At 37.7% G+C, this 15,142-nt stretch overlaps 1 protein-coding gene across 2 annotated transcripts in view; it reads right to left on the bottom strand.

Annotated features, from left to right (window-relative positions):
• UBQLN1 (ubiquilin 1) overlaps nt 1-12,050 on the bottom strand; it is a 45,724-nt gene extending 33,674 nt beyond the window's left edge. For both annotated transcript variants that reach the window (XM_012779826.3, XM_012779827.3), the window contains exon 1: nt 11,586-12,050. In XM_012779826.3, the coding sequence (XP_012635280.1) occupies nt 11,586-11,765 (180 nt within the window). In that variant the 5' untranslated portion in view covers nt 11,766-12,050. The remainder of the gene's footprint in view (nt 1-11,585) is intronic.
• Nucleotides 12,051-15,142: the final 3,092 nt, after the last annotated feature.

Here is a 15,142-nt window from a genome sequence, read left to right as displayed (position 1 = left end):
GCATCCACCCCCTGTATCTGCTTTTTTACCAGACTGTCAGTTTTTGTTTTGATAGCATACCTTCTCTCCATATCTGCTATTTTTAATCTGGGGGAGAAGAGGCAAATAATAATCAAGAGTTAGAAAGCCATACAAAAATAGAACACTCAAAGAATGTGAAATACGTCTTGTAATGAAAATACCTAAGATTTAATATATCAACTTTCAAGATGCCAATCTCAGCTGTTTGGGGCCCACTTTGCTTATTCCCCGGTCTTGATTGTTTTAGGGGGAAAAATGAGACATACAACGGGGATGAGGGAAGAATCAAAATGTGACCACATTATGAAATATGTTTGAGACATGCAGGCCTTAATTCAAATCTTGGCTTCTCCACTTATAGCTATATGACCTAGGGGATGTTACCTATCTGGGTTTCCTCATCAGTAACACAGAGATATTTATTCTACAGGGCTGATGAGAGAATTAAGAGATACATGGAAACTGCCTGGGCACAGTACTCACAAAGGCACTCAAATACTGCTATCCTAATTATTTAAGGATAAATTCTCAATTATAAACAGTTTTTAAATTGAGTTAATCTGACTTTAAGTTAGCTAAAAGAAATACTGTCATCCTTTAAAAATATTCCAAAATCCAAACTTGCCTTTAAACAGCCATTCTCTCTCTCTCCCTATTAAATATTAGAAAAAATAGAAAAATCTTACAACCTATCAAAAAAGTAAAATTACTAAGCTCTGAAGATAAAACATACACATTAATTTCATTTCCTACAGAACCACACATTAACAGAATTTAGGTAGAATTTTCTATACAGTTGCCTGAATGTTATATTATATTCAAACCTTGGTTATTTCAGGTCCTTCAAGAATTTATTTCTGAATCAGTTCTTTACTCAATATTGCTACTATCAACTGAAAAAACATCCATGCTTAATAAATCATACATATACAATAGTTGTCAGTTAACACTCTGCAAACATTTGATGTTTAACCTTGAAGTTAGTACCCTTATTAAAAACACTGCACAAATCTTATACAAGGATGTCAAGTGTGAGAAACAACTACACTGAGTATATGAACAGATATATGGGAATGGGGCACCTTCTTATAAAATTGAACACAGCCACAAATGTTACAGTGGATTGTCTCTAAAATGTACTTTTTAAATATAGTATCTATGATATAAATATGACAAAAAGAACAAACTAAATGTTTAACTATTCACATACTAGGCTACCTACCATTCCTTGTATTGCAAACTTAAAACTCAATTCACTGGTGAACAAAAGTGGGCAGAGGGAAAGAAACCAACACAAGCACATAAACTCTTAAGCCAGGTACTTTATGCATAATATCTCAAGAAATCCTCCAATCTACTAAGTATTATTAATATATCACATGTTTAAAACGTAGCCAGTGAGGCTTTGAGGTAAAGCTCCTTGCCCAAAATCAGATTTCTCCAATTCCAAGATTTATGCTCTCTCAATGCAGACTATATTCAATATACTTAAAAGTAACATGCCAGCACATTTTTTCCTAAAAATATTAATAAACAAACCAAAACAATAAAACATACAAGTAATAAATAAGTCAAATGACCTAGTTCTACATGGAAAGACTGCCAAGATGATACAAGTTGAAAGAGAGCAAGGTAAAGAAAAGTATGGGTAGTGACACCACTTGCTAAACAGAAAAAGTACATACAAATATACAGATAAATACCTTTCTGGACAGAATCACCAAAAAAATTGTTTTTTCTGAGTGAGCCCTTTTTATTTCATACTTTTCTACATCATATAAATTTTCTAATTTTAAAGTAATAACACGTAAAATGTATTTATTTTTTCTTTGTATTCTTTTTTTTTAATATAAAAGCTGTATCCTTTAAGAAAACTGGAGAATAGTTTAAAGATTTAAAAAAAAAAAATGTGAGGCATGGTGGCTCACGCCTGTAGTCCCAGCTACTCGGGAGGCTGAGGCAGGAGGATCTCTTGAGCCCAAGAGTCTGAAGTTGCAATGAGCTATGATGATGCCACTGCACTATTGCCCAGGAGATAGAATGAGACTGTCTCAAAAAAAGGAAAAAAAAATGTGAAAAATATTTTAACAAAAACATTATACCCAGGTCTAGACATTCGTATAGCAGTTGCTTAATCAGTAAACCAGTCTGTTGCTGTCATATCTATAGAATGAGTTAACTCATAATTGCATAAATTTACCTGGAAAAATCAGAGATCAGGTCTTCTAGTATTTTAGAAAATACATTTTTTTCAAATTTATAATAAATGGAATCTGTTAAGTATGTTAATCCAATAGTTTCTGCATCAAACAGATTTACAGATACCAACCTCAGTCTCTAAAAAAGCTCTCAATCTCAATTTAGTAAGTTTTTAAAATAGTTTTTCACTTTTAAATTAATACTTAATGACAAATCATAATTGTATACATTTATGGAGTACAATGTGTTTTGATATACATAAATACAATGCATGGAATGACTAAATCAGCTAATTAATATGTCATGGCCATCACCTCACTTATCTTTTTTATAGTGGAAGTTGCTGGCACAAAAAAGCAACTGAAATAATGTCATCAGACATTTAATTAGACTAACAATAAACACATTTTTTCAAGTAAATCATATTGTTAAAATATTCCCAAATAAGTAAAAATACTGCAAATAAATCTTTAAAACACTATTTGTTCATTTATTCAAGAAATACTTGTACTACTTGGTATGTGCCCAGGCCACAATGCTAGGTATCATGAGATTAGAAGGTAAGTGAAACAGTCACTACCCTTGAGGTTCTTACAGCATTTGGGGCACAGCAGGGGAGAGCAGTCCATATAATCACAAAATGGTGTCAGTGATTATACTAAACCTAATTTACAGTGGTAACTCCAATCACCCTCTTATGAACTGACATTTAAATTAACTTTTTTAAAACAAAGATATGGGAGTCTTGCAATTTTACCCAGGCTGGCCTTAAACTCCTGGACTCAAGTGCCACCACACTCAGCTCTTAAACTTTTAAAGGCTGAAAAGTCAGCCAGAGAAAAGTCAAGGCAATATGAAGCAGTGATTAGGCGTGGACTCCAAAGCGTGAAGAGCCTGGGTTTGAATCTAGGTTCTGCTACTTAATATGAGTCTCAGTATCTTCATTTTCTAAAAGGATAATAACAGTACTTTCAGCATAAAGTTGTGAAATTTTTCTAAATAGATAATGCATTATGCCCTAAGTCTGCAATAAATATTAGCTATTACATCACAGTCGTGAGCAGCATTTGCAAAGGCCCAGAGAGGGAGGAAAGAGCTAGTGATATCTAGGTGAAAGACGACAATACAAATAGTTGAAATGCAGTGAAAAAAGGGGAAGAGGTATGTAGGGAGCAGACTCTGAAAGCTCTATTAACTAACTGTGCTAATTCAGAAGTCACTAGTAGCATAGGACTGTTGAGCACCTGAAACGCAGCTAGTCCATATTGCCATGTAGTATTTAAAAATTCAAAATGTTTCATAATCTTTTATATCAATGAAATATTGAAATATTTTGGATATACTGGGTTAAATAAAACATTAAAATTACAATAGCCAAAAGGTAGAAGCAACCCAAGTGACGACCAACAGATGAGTGGATAAATCAAATTTGGTATATACATATAAAGGAATATTATTCAGCCTTAAAAAAGTAAATTTTGACACATGCCACAACATGGCTGAACCTTGAGGACATTATATTAAGCGAAATAAGCCAATCACCACAGTCCAAATAATATAAGACTCCACTTACATGAAATACATAGAGTAGGCAAATTCAGTCAGAAAGTACATAGAATGGTGGCTGCCAGGAGAGAAAAGGGAGAAATTGGGAGTTATTGTTTAACAGGTACAGGGTTTCAGTTTTGCAAGATGAAGAGTTCTGGAGAAGGATGGTGACGGTTGCACAACATGAATGTACTTAAAGCCACTGAACTGTATACTCAAAAATGGTTAGGATGGTAAATTTTATGTTCTCTATGTTTTACCACAATAAAAAATTTTTGGTTCTTCCTTTTTGTTATTTTAAGTGGATACTAGGAAAATCACATATGTGGCTCACACTATATTTTTATTGGACACCATTGTTTTATCAGTCACAGCAAAAATTTCCAATGAGAAGTGTTTTGATGAACAGTGTGACAAAAACGAGAACAGGAAGCCCTAATGCTGGGCTCAGCAAACTTTCTATAAAGGGCTATATAGTAAATGTTTTAGGCTTTGTCAGCCATATGGTCTGTTTTGAAAGGAACCATAAATAATATATAAGGGAATGGGCATGGTGGCTTTGGCCTACCATAGTTTGCTAACCCCTGCCCTAAGGCACCCATCCACTGTAAGCAATGGCTCCTAAATTTTCAAGAATTTTGTGAACCCATTTGATATTGGTAGCTTAAAATCTGCCATGGTGAGAATATCTGCCTCATGGAAATCAAGCAAACACTATAAATCAGTACTGTTTTTCCTGAAGAAGAACTGGTTGATAAAACAGTATTTACCAGCATACCATTGACTATGTAAAGAATTACCTTCTGTCTATGCATCTACGATTATGAATCATCTTTGAGAAAAAGGGATAGTTATTTAAATAATTTTCTGTGTTCTGTGGCTCCGATGAGGATTTCCAGCTATGAAAGGTCATTCTAGCAGAATAATGTTCCAGGTAGAGAGAAGCAAGAGTCAGTATTTCCAAGCAGTCAAGAGTTGTGCTTGGAGAGTGGAAAGCAGTTTAAGATGAAGCGTCCAGAGAGGGACAGAAGCTAGTTTATGTACATGCTGCATTCAGTAAAGATTCAACAATTAGTAGTTATCATTAAATACATATTATTGTGCATAATGGTCTAGATTCATCTGTAAACAATTTACTAAGCCCACACTCTGTGCTAGGCTCTGGTAATGCAACCGTAAACAATCACAATTCCTCTCTAGCAAAGGAGAGACTTTAATCAATCACATAAATAACTTTAAACTGTGATGAATTATGACAAAAACCAGGGTGTTGTGAGAAAATGCAATAGGGCATCCCAATCTAGGGATACTTGAGACTGACCTTTGCACTTAGATTTAACAAATGAGTGGGAATTGGCAAGAAGTGGATATATTCTGGGTAGCAAGAACAAATGGTACAAAAGTCCTGAAGCAGGCGAAAAAAATGTAATAGGTCAAGGAACTAGAAAGTCAACACAGTGAGCCAAGTGAGCAAGGAGGAAAGGCATGAGCAAATAATGGAGAAGGTGGCAGGAACAGTATGACACAGGGCCTCATCACTGGGCGTATATTCTAAGACCAATGGAGAGCCATTAGTTTTATGCAGAGGATTACATGATGTGATTAATATTTTTCAGAGATTATTCTGGGAATGATTGTTATAGAAAAATGGGAAGACTGACTAGGCAAGAGACAATGGCAAATTAATAGAGTCAATCCTCAATCTTTTAAGTATCTACATAATCCATTAAATACTCTGCAACAGAAATTTTTCTCTCAGGACACCATTTTACAAATTTGGAATTCCAAAGAGTTTTGTATATAGGTTTTATCTATTGGTATTTATTAGAAATTAAAACTGAATAATCTTTTAAAATATTAATTCATTTAAAAATAATAAACCCACTACATGTTAATATAAATAACATTCTTATGAAAAATAACTATATTTTCCCAGTGAGAAGAGTAGCACTGTTTTAAATTTTTGGCAATCACTTTAGTCTCATGACAGAAGACAGTTGGATTTTCGTATCTATTGTTATATCCCACATCTTAAAGCCTCTGGCAAAGCGTACTGCTTGATTTTGAGAAAATTAAACGGAAAAAACACAAATAACATCTCAGAAGCATTATGAAAAGTTTGATGTCATGTCCTCCTAAAAGGGTATTGGGGACCCCTGGACCACATTAGGAAACTACTGCTCAAATAATAAAAGCAAAGTAATCTCAGTAAGATAGTACTTCAAAGCCACTGGGATGGCACAATAAAAAAGACAGTAAGTGTTACGGAGAATGTGGTAATTGAAATCCTCATGCATTGCTAACCAGAATGTATTATAAAATGGTATAGCCACTCTGGAAAATAATTTGACAGTTCCTCAAAAGTTAAACACAGACTATCATACAACGAAGCAATTCCACTCTTAGGTATACACCCAAGAAAAATGAAAACATGTCCACACAAAAACTTATGATACGTAAGTGTTCACAGAGGTGTTAATCGTAACACGCAAAAAGTATAAACAACTCAAATGTCCATCAAATGATAGAGAAATAAAATGTGGTAATAAAAAGGAAGTGCTACAACAGGGATGAACCTTGAAAACATTAGTGGAAGAAGCCAGTCGCAAAAGACCACGATTCCATTTATAAAACAAACGTCCAGAATAGGCAAATCTATAGACTAAAATTAGACCAGTAGCTGTTTAGGGCTGGGGGTAATTGCTTAGGGCTGAAGGGCATGGGAAAAATGAAGGGCAACCACTAAAGGGTATAGGGTTTCTTTTGGGGGTCATGAAAATGTTCTAAAATTGATTGTGGTGATGGTTGCACAACCCTGTGAATGTACTAAAAAAACACCAATTACAGACTTTAAAATAGTGAATTGTATGGCATGCAAATTATACTTCAATGATGTTTTAAAAACAGATAAGCAATCTCTGTTAATCAGAATCATTAAATAATAAGAGTTTTTCAGGAGTCCAATATTAGAATAAAGCAAATAAGAAAACACTGATCTCAGGGACATTTTTTCCTTAGATATCTTATAATAGTGACTGAACCCAACCTTCTGGATAAGATGCTGTCCAGAAGAAATACAAGTCACACAAAAGTAATTTTAAACTTTCAAGCAACCATACTGAAAAAGTAAAAAAGGTCAAATTAATTTTAATCATATATTTATTTAACCCATGGTGTGCAAAATGTTATTTTGACATTTAATACATCTACAAGCTATTAAGACATTTAACTTATTTTGTTTATACCAAATTTTCAAAACCTGGTGTATATTTACACTTATAATACATCTCAATTCAGTCCAACCCTATTTTGTACTCAATAGCCACATGTTGGTGGTATCCAAGTATACAATGCAGTTCTAGATCCACATTATGTAACGTTAAATGATGTTTGTGATGATGATCTAAGGCAATGCAATTAATCTTACCAAAGAAAGGCTCAATCTGACTCAATACAACATTTAAATGAAGTATAAATTAAATCTAAGTATATTAGTACTTTCCCCAAAGTTCCCATTGTCAAAGACACTTTCTAAAACCAGAGTACATGCTGCTTGAAAGTTTCAGGTACATGTATTTCAAAATTTTACACTATAATCTAGAGAGCCACATAATCCAAAAAAAGGTAATTAAAAGTTATATAGAAACTCCCTTCCATTCTCTGGATGAATTTTAATATTTTTCTGTCTCTCTCATCTCTCTCCATTATTCCAGACGTTATCTTATTGACACCTGGAAATCCATAAAGCTGTTTCCAATAGGTGATAATGTATAAGTAACAGAAAATATAATCTCATACACAGGGACTTTGTGCCACTACACATTTATGGTTTTTAATCTATTTATTTATACAGATTGAGCATCCCGAATTTGAAAATATGAAATCTGAAATGCTCCAAAGTTCAAAATTTTTTGAGCCTCAATGTGGCACAAGTGTAAAAATTCCACACCTCAATGACAGCCAACATGCAAAAAAAAAAAAAAATTCCACACCTGACACCTCTGCTTTCTCTGATGGTTCAATGTGCACAAACTGTTTCACTCACAAAATAAAAATATTGTATAAAATTACTTTCTTTTTTTTTTTTTTTTTCCCGTTTTATAAGTGGAGTAAAAATTACTTTCAAGCTATGTGTATAAAGCATACAGGGAACGGAAATGAATTCTGTGTTTAGATTTGAGTCCCACCCCCAAGATATTTCATTATGTACAAGCAAATGTTCCAAAATCTGAAAAAATATAAAATCGCAAATACTTCTGGTCCCAAGCACTTCAGATAAGGGATACTCAACCTGTATTATTACAAAAACTGCTATTAATGAAACCACCTTGAAACATACACAGTGCAGTTTATATCCTAACCACTTCTAAGTACAAATTAGTGTGACTCAATTGATTCTGAGCGTTCCATGAAAAAATAAGTTTCACTTTAATTTGGAATAAAGTGTAAGCTTTATTATCAACCTTGAACAAATAACCTTATTAAATACCAAGAGTATATAAAAAATTAAGGTATCCTGTTTTTGCCTGTTGATCACCCACAAACAGAAACCAAGGGAAAAATAAGAAAATGATTTACCACCTTACAATTTATTTTGCAAGCTACCCAGGAAGATTAACATAATTTCATCCAATATTAGGACATATTTATATAAAATATTAGTATGTTAATCTATATTATATAGGCATACTTATTGAAAGATTTTAACTTAACAGAAAATGGGATTTGCCTGATAGAGCACATAAGCCTTCAGTATTATCCTTTGGAAGTCTTTTGCTTACCCTCTTACCCTCCATGATTAAATAAGAATTTTCAGAACCAAATATTTCCCAATTTCTAACTAAACATTATTATAGTGGAATCTTAATGTCATTAAGTATTTTTAATGTCATATTTTAATCTGTAGCAAATAGTTTAAATCTATCAAACTCTTTAAGAAAGTTTAAATTACAAAATGGCAAATCTTTTCTTTTGCTTTAAGTAGAATTTTACAAATAGGTCATCTGAATACTGCTTTTCTTATTCTTGCACATTTTCTGGTATCTGCTTCCCTTAACAAAGCCCAACTTGTCTTCAGGTTCGTGGTACAGTGTTTTAAACTTCAAGTTTTATCACGTTTTCTGCTTCAACAGAAAGCAATGATCAAAAATTTAAAGATTAACTGCCTTCAGAAAAAGTTGCTTCTGAAAGGCTTTAACTTTATTAAAAATTCACTTTGGTTACAGCAGAGTAAAATAAAAACTTACATAGAATTTTAATTTCACCATCACAAAAAGCAAAAAAATCCTCACAGATAAAACATACACTGACCCAAATGAATTTTTCTATTTATAAATATATTGACTTTTTCTAATCTTTTGCAGTAAAATGCTGAAAGCAGCCAAGAGGATAGAGGCCTGAACAAGGAAGCCTAGAAAAAAGACCTAGGGCCTCAAAACTTAATAAGGGGCTGGGGGTGGTAGCTCACACCGGTAATCCTAGCACTCTGGCAGGCTGAGGTGGGTAGATGGTTTGAGCTCAGGAGTTCGAGATCAGCCTGAGCAAGAGTGAGACCCTGTCTCTACTAAAAATAGAAAGAAATTAATTGGACAACTAAAAATATATAGAAAAAATTAGCCAGGCATGGTGGCGCACGCCTGTTGTCTCAGCTACTCGGGAGGCTGAGGCAGGAGGATCATTTGAGCCCAAGAGTTTGAGGTTGCTGTGAGCTAGGCTGACGCCATGCCGGGGTAACAGAGTTGAGACTCTGTCTCAAAAAAAAAAAAAAAAAACCACTTAATATGGCTACACATCCACTAAACTAGCTAAAACTAAAAAGACTGACAATATCAAATGTTAGCAAGGATGTGGAGCAACAGGACCTCCATACGTCGTTGGTGGGATGGTACAAGCATTGTTTCAAAACATAGTTTTTCATAAAACTAAAATATATAACTGCCCTGTGACCTAGTCATTCCACTTCTAAGTATTTAACCATGAGAGGTAAAAGCATATGTCCATAAAAAGACACGTAGAAGACTGTTCATATTAACTGGAAACAGCCCAAGTGAATCTCAACAATGAATAGATAAATTACGGTTTATTCATACAGTGGAAAACCACACAGCAATAAAAAGGAACTACTGACATATGTAAGGATGAATCTCAAAAACGTGCTGATAAAAAGCCCTACCCAGAAGAGGATTTTCAGTACTATAGGATCCCACTTACATGAAGTTCTAGAGAAGGCAAATTTAATCTACAGTGGAAAAAAATCAAAACAATGGCTGATGGAGCGGGAGAGTGACTGAACTGACTGGGAAAAGGCAGTTTCTAGTCAATTATAAGGTCCTCCATCTTGATAAAAGGTTTGGGTTTACACAGGTGTAAGCATTTGTGAAAACTCATGGAATGGCAACCATGTGCATTTCACTGCATGTCAAATTTACTTTAAAAATAAAGTTGAACTCAAGTTAATTACATGCACATTGTTGAGGTGACATCTACTTGTGTCATGTATTGATATTTGCAATTTACTTTGGAATGCATCCAAAAAATAAAATAGATCATACAATAAATATATGAAAATGCTAATTGTAGGTGATAAACATGGGTGTTGACTGTCCATTTCTTTCAACTTTTCTGTATGTTGGAAAATACAAAAATCTTAAGGAAAATTTTTTTTACAAGAACATTGGGAGACCAAAAAAATGTTTTAAGTGGTGGTAAAAGTTTCTCTCATTTGATGCTACAGTACCTTACTGCTTCACAAAACACACCACCTTTGGAATTAGATAAATCTATATCCAAATCATTTACTGTCCCTTGGGAAACTCACATTTCAGGATTTGTTCATTGTTTCCCCTCTTAAACAGTTCACATTTTTTGAACGTCAGAAATAAATTCAATAATTAATGGGAAATACTGTAAAATGTATTTAACAATAAACTAAAACAATTTGAATTCCACCAAGATTCTTAATTAACTGCAAAATTTTGTATTCCTGAACAAACTTCAGTTAGTAAACTGTTTGGTAATATTCTCCATTGGCTCCAATTTTATTTTCTTTTATTCGGTTGCAAACGCTAGTATCTTAGTAACGTCACTATCGTCCCTCTAAAATCAAATAAAAACCTACCCAATAACTGGCATCTAACAGATAAATACACTAAAAAGGAAATGGCGAGTCATTAATGAATGAAAGTCATTCACTTTTCCCCTTAAACCTAGTACTATTACTTAAGATGTGGCTGAAAGCAATTTCTACGCCATACTTAATTTTTTTTAAAAAAAAGGTTGGAAGGTGGGAAAGATTTCAGCAGTCAAAACGCAGAACTAAACGTACACGTGCTCCTCACCCCAAAACCTACCTTAACCCGCAGACAGGTACAACAATGAGCACCCCCTCCCTTTTTTAATTCATGAAATAACCGCAGGCAAAGCTAAAGCCAACCTTCAACCCCGCCCAGCCTCCACCCCACCCGGAGCCAGACGGTGGGTCCCTTTCCTTTGTGAGAAGCTGGAGGGGAGGCGACAGAGGGCGGGGAGCTGAAGGAGGAGGCTGGGGGTCGGCGGACGCCAGGGAAAGCAGTCTCGAAGCAAAGTGGCGTCGGCGCGTCCCACAAACAGGCCGCGCCGCCACGCCACAAACCTCTGCGGTGTCCCAAGAAGCAAACCCACGAACTTGGGTGTGATCCTATTTGGGGCGAGAGCCGGGGAATGGTCCTAGGCACCTCTGAGGACTAGCCTCCCCCAGGACCTTCCGAAATGTCCCCTCCGGCCGCGGGCGAAGGTTCTGCCGCCACCCCCAACCCGGCCCGAGCCCCAGGCGGCCTCACCTGCTGGACGGAGCTATTCTCTGGCACAGCGAATTCCTCCTTCTCCTTCGGGGTCTTCACGGTGACTTTCATGATCTTGGGCTCCGCAGAGGCTGCGGCCGCGGGGGCGCCGGCACCTTCGGCCGCGGCGGCGCTGTCCTGGGAGCCCGGAGGGCCGCCGCTTTCACCACTCTCGGCCATGGCGGCGGCGGCGGTGACTCAGGCGAGCAGGAGGGAGCAGGCGAGCGAAAAGAGCCAGCAGACGCCAGAGCCGGCCGGCCCGGGCAGCGGAGAATGCAGGGCACGCCGCCTCAGTGGCAGTGGGCGCAGGGCCGCCCTAGCGGATGAGGGGCCGTGGAGCTCGGCGTGGGCTCCGGCGCAGGCCCGAGCAGGGCGCTGGGCAGCCGCCGTGTATTCAGGCGCCGCTTGTTCGCAGCGACATCCGCAGCCGCCGTCGCTTCCTCCTCCCTGCCCCTCCCCCCACGTCCCTCCGCCGGCGCCGCGCGGGGCACGCCGGGTAAGCGCCGCCGGCCGCGTCGCCGAGTCATCCCTGGTCGGCGTCGCTGTCGGGTTCGACTGCATTTTTTCCTCTCCCGCTCCATTGCTCAAACTGCAGGTGCGTCCAGCGTGAAGGACTAAAAGCAAAGTGGGGTAGGGTAGATCAGTTCATTTTTTATCCACCTCTTTCATCAAAAAATAAAACACGGTTTCTAGGAAGCACTGTCACGGCGCACAAGGATGACGTCACGGCTAGCGAAATTACTAGAAAGGGGCTCGACCACGGGGGTGTTGTGGCCGCGCATGCGCTTACAAGCTCGCGGTCCAGGTAGTCTCCCCACCCCCTTACCCCAGCCCCCGCCTGGGCTGTGCTTTCCTTTCCAGGCCGCCGGGGGCGACTGGCCTGGCCCTTCTGCGTCCCCCGCGGGCAGGAGGGTCTGGTGATAAAGTAGTGGCGAGGTAGTTTGCTCTTACTTTAATATGCTTACTGTTTAACTGCTTGGAGGGCTCAAAAGGCTTGCTCTTACTGCTCTGTCGCTGGAGTTGAACGATTAAAGATAATGAAAGAAAGGTTCTCTTTGTAAGGAAAGGAAAATGGAGTAAACACCTGTGACTTGCCTGCGCAATGCCATGGAGTCATTGCTCCATGGCCGGAGCTTACCGCCCTCGGGTCAGCCAGGGTTGGTCAGATGACCTGGCAGCTTGTGTTGACAGTGGCCTCCGCTGCCCCGCTGACAGTCCTGCCCGGCTGCCCCCAGATTGTCCTAAAAATGTGGGGCGAAAACAGTGTCCCACCTAGCTGGGACAATTTAATATACATGAGGTGTTCATTTTATATTCTATCAAATTAAGTTACTGCTCCATTTTGGACTTTAGGCTGCATTAAAGATAGTTCAAAAATTATTTTTAGTGTTTTATAGGTACAACTAAGAAACAAGTTAATTACTTTACTTCTGAGACTCCTATATTTGACATGACCCCGTCGTTTGCTTTTAGAGATGACTTGCAAGGAATAAACATACCAGTACATTAACCATGTTAATGATTATTGCACATGTTTTTATCATGTTGCTACTCTCCTTAAAATCTATCATAAACTCCCCATTGCCTGGAAAATAAAGCCTAAGCTGCTTTTTTTGGTAGCTCAGGCAGAAGGACGCTCAAGCTTCTTAACTATGAACTCAAGGCCTTCCACAACCAACTCTTATTCTTTCAAGCTTCACTCCTATTACTCTATGTAGATAGACTCTGTTCCATTCAAACATGTTTATTACCATCTCTGGAAGCACTGTACATTACACTTTTCTCACTTCTGATCACTTCTTCAAGTCATTACATTCCCTACCTTGTACCCATTATTGCTACCGCCTCTCTAAAACCTTCCTTGGATACCCAAGCCTACAGAGTGATTTTAGTTCTCTGACCTTCTGTCGTAATTATTTGCACAATTCACTTGACCATTTCATCACTTGTAGCATAGCTTCTGTTATCTTAAGCTGTTTCTCCTATCACCAGTTTAGTTCACACCCTCATTAACTCTGGCCTAGATTACAGCAATAACCTAAAGATTCTTCTGCCTTAGTAAAGTCTCCAGTCTCAACTCTATTTTCTAATGGTTCCATAAATTATCCTTCTAGAACTAAGCTTTGATCGTGACACCTGCTCAAAAAATTTTAGTGGCTTTTGCCAAAGTAATAAAATAATGTCTAAAACTTGTGGCATGGTAGCCACAAGGTGACCACCTTGCTTGCTCCTCACTCATATCTTATCTTCAACCAAGTTAGTCAACTAAGCTGTCCAAGCATGTCTTGCATTTTCCTGCCTCAAACTTTCAACACAATATTTACTGCAAATAGAAATTATTCCCCCTTATTTTGTCCCCATTGTTTTACCCATCTTCAAGATTCAAATGTGACTTTCCCTAGCAGTTTTTCCCTGATAATGTTTTTGGGTCAGAAATATCCTCTAAATCCTCTATATTCCCATATAGCCTTACTATCTTCATGTCACTTATCACATACTGTCTAGTTTTATACTTACTGGTGTGCATGTCTCCTTTATTAGACAAGGTCTTTGAAAACATCGGTCAAGTCTTAATCAGCATTTATATATACCACACAGTGTGCAGCCTAATTTCTTGGCATGAGAGCATTTACTGTTGAACTGATTTGTTGAACTGTCACGTTTTCCACTATGGAGGAAACTCACTTAGAGCTTTAGATCACATTTTATACTCCTTTGTCCTAAAGTTTATAGTACAGTGACATAGATAGATAGATGATAGATAGATAGATAGATAGATAGATAGATAGATAGATAGATAGATAGATAGATAGATGCATACATGCCTCCTAACTTAATTGCTTTACAGTGGAAGTTCAGAGGAAGGATACATTATTCATTCCCTACTTGGGGGATGGGGAAGGTGGGAGAGTCCAAGAAGGTTTTTGAAGGAAATGGTTTGAAGCAAGTTTTAGGGAATGGATACAACTTGTTAAGTGCGTTGAGAGGGACAACATCATGAGAAAGACACAGAGGTGGGAAATGGAAGCTCTCCTAGGACGCTGGTGTCAAAGTGGGTCCACAGTCTAGGAACAGTTCATAAATATCTCTAGGGCTCTCCTGCATACCCTTCGCCCAGCTTCCCTCAATGGTGACATCTCAAATTGTTGCATAATATCAAAACCAGGAAATTGACACGTTAACTATACTACAGATCTTACTTGGTTTTGACCATGTTTTTTTAACCTGCATTAATTTGCACATGTGCACATGTGTGTGTTTGTAGTTCTGTGCAGTTTCATTTCATGTATAGACTTATATACCATCACCACAGTCAAGATACAGAACTATTCCATCACCAGTCTCACTATTTTTTATCCTTCCTATATAGCAGTGTTTCTCAACCTTGACACTATTGACAGTTGAAGCCAGATAATTTTATTTGGGGGAGGGAGGAGGAGCCTCTCCTGTGCATTATAGGATGTTTAGCAGAATATCTGCCTCTACTCATTAGAAGCCAGTAGCAATCCCACTCTACCCCTGTCATGACAATCAAAAATGTCCCTTGACACTGTCCA

This window comes from Microcebus murinus, chromosome 12 (genome assembly GCF_040939455.1).
Source record: "Microcebus murinus isolate Inina chromosome 12, M.murinus_Inina_mat1.0, whole genome shotgun sequence".
In the NCBI taxonomy this organism is placed as follows: Eukaryota; Metazoa; Chordata; class Mammalia; order Primates; family Cheirogaleidae; genus Microcebus; species Microcebus murinus.
The sequence above is the reverse complement of the archived record's forward strand: the minus strand, read 5'-3'. Positions and strand labels throughout refer to the sequence as shown.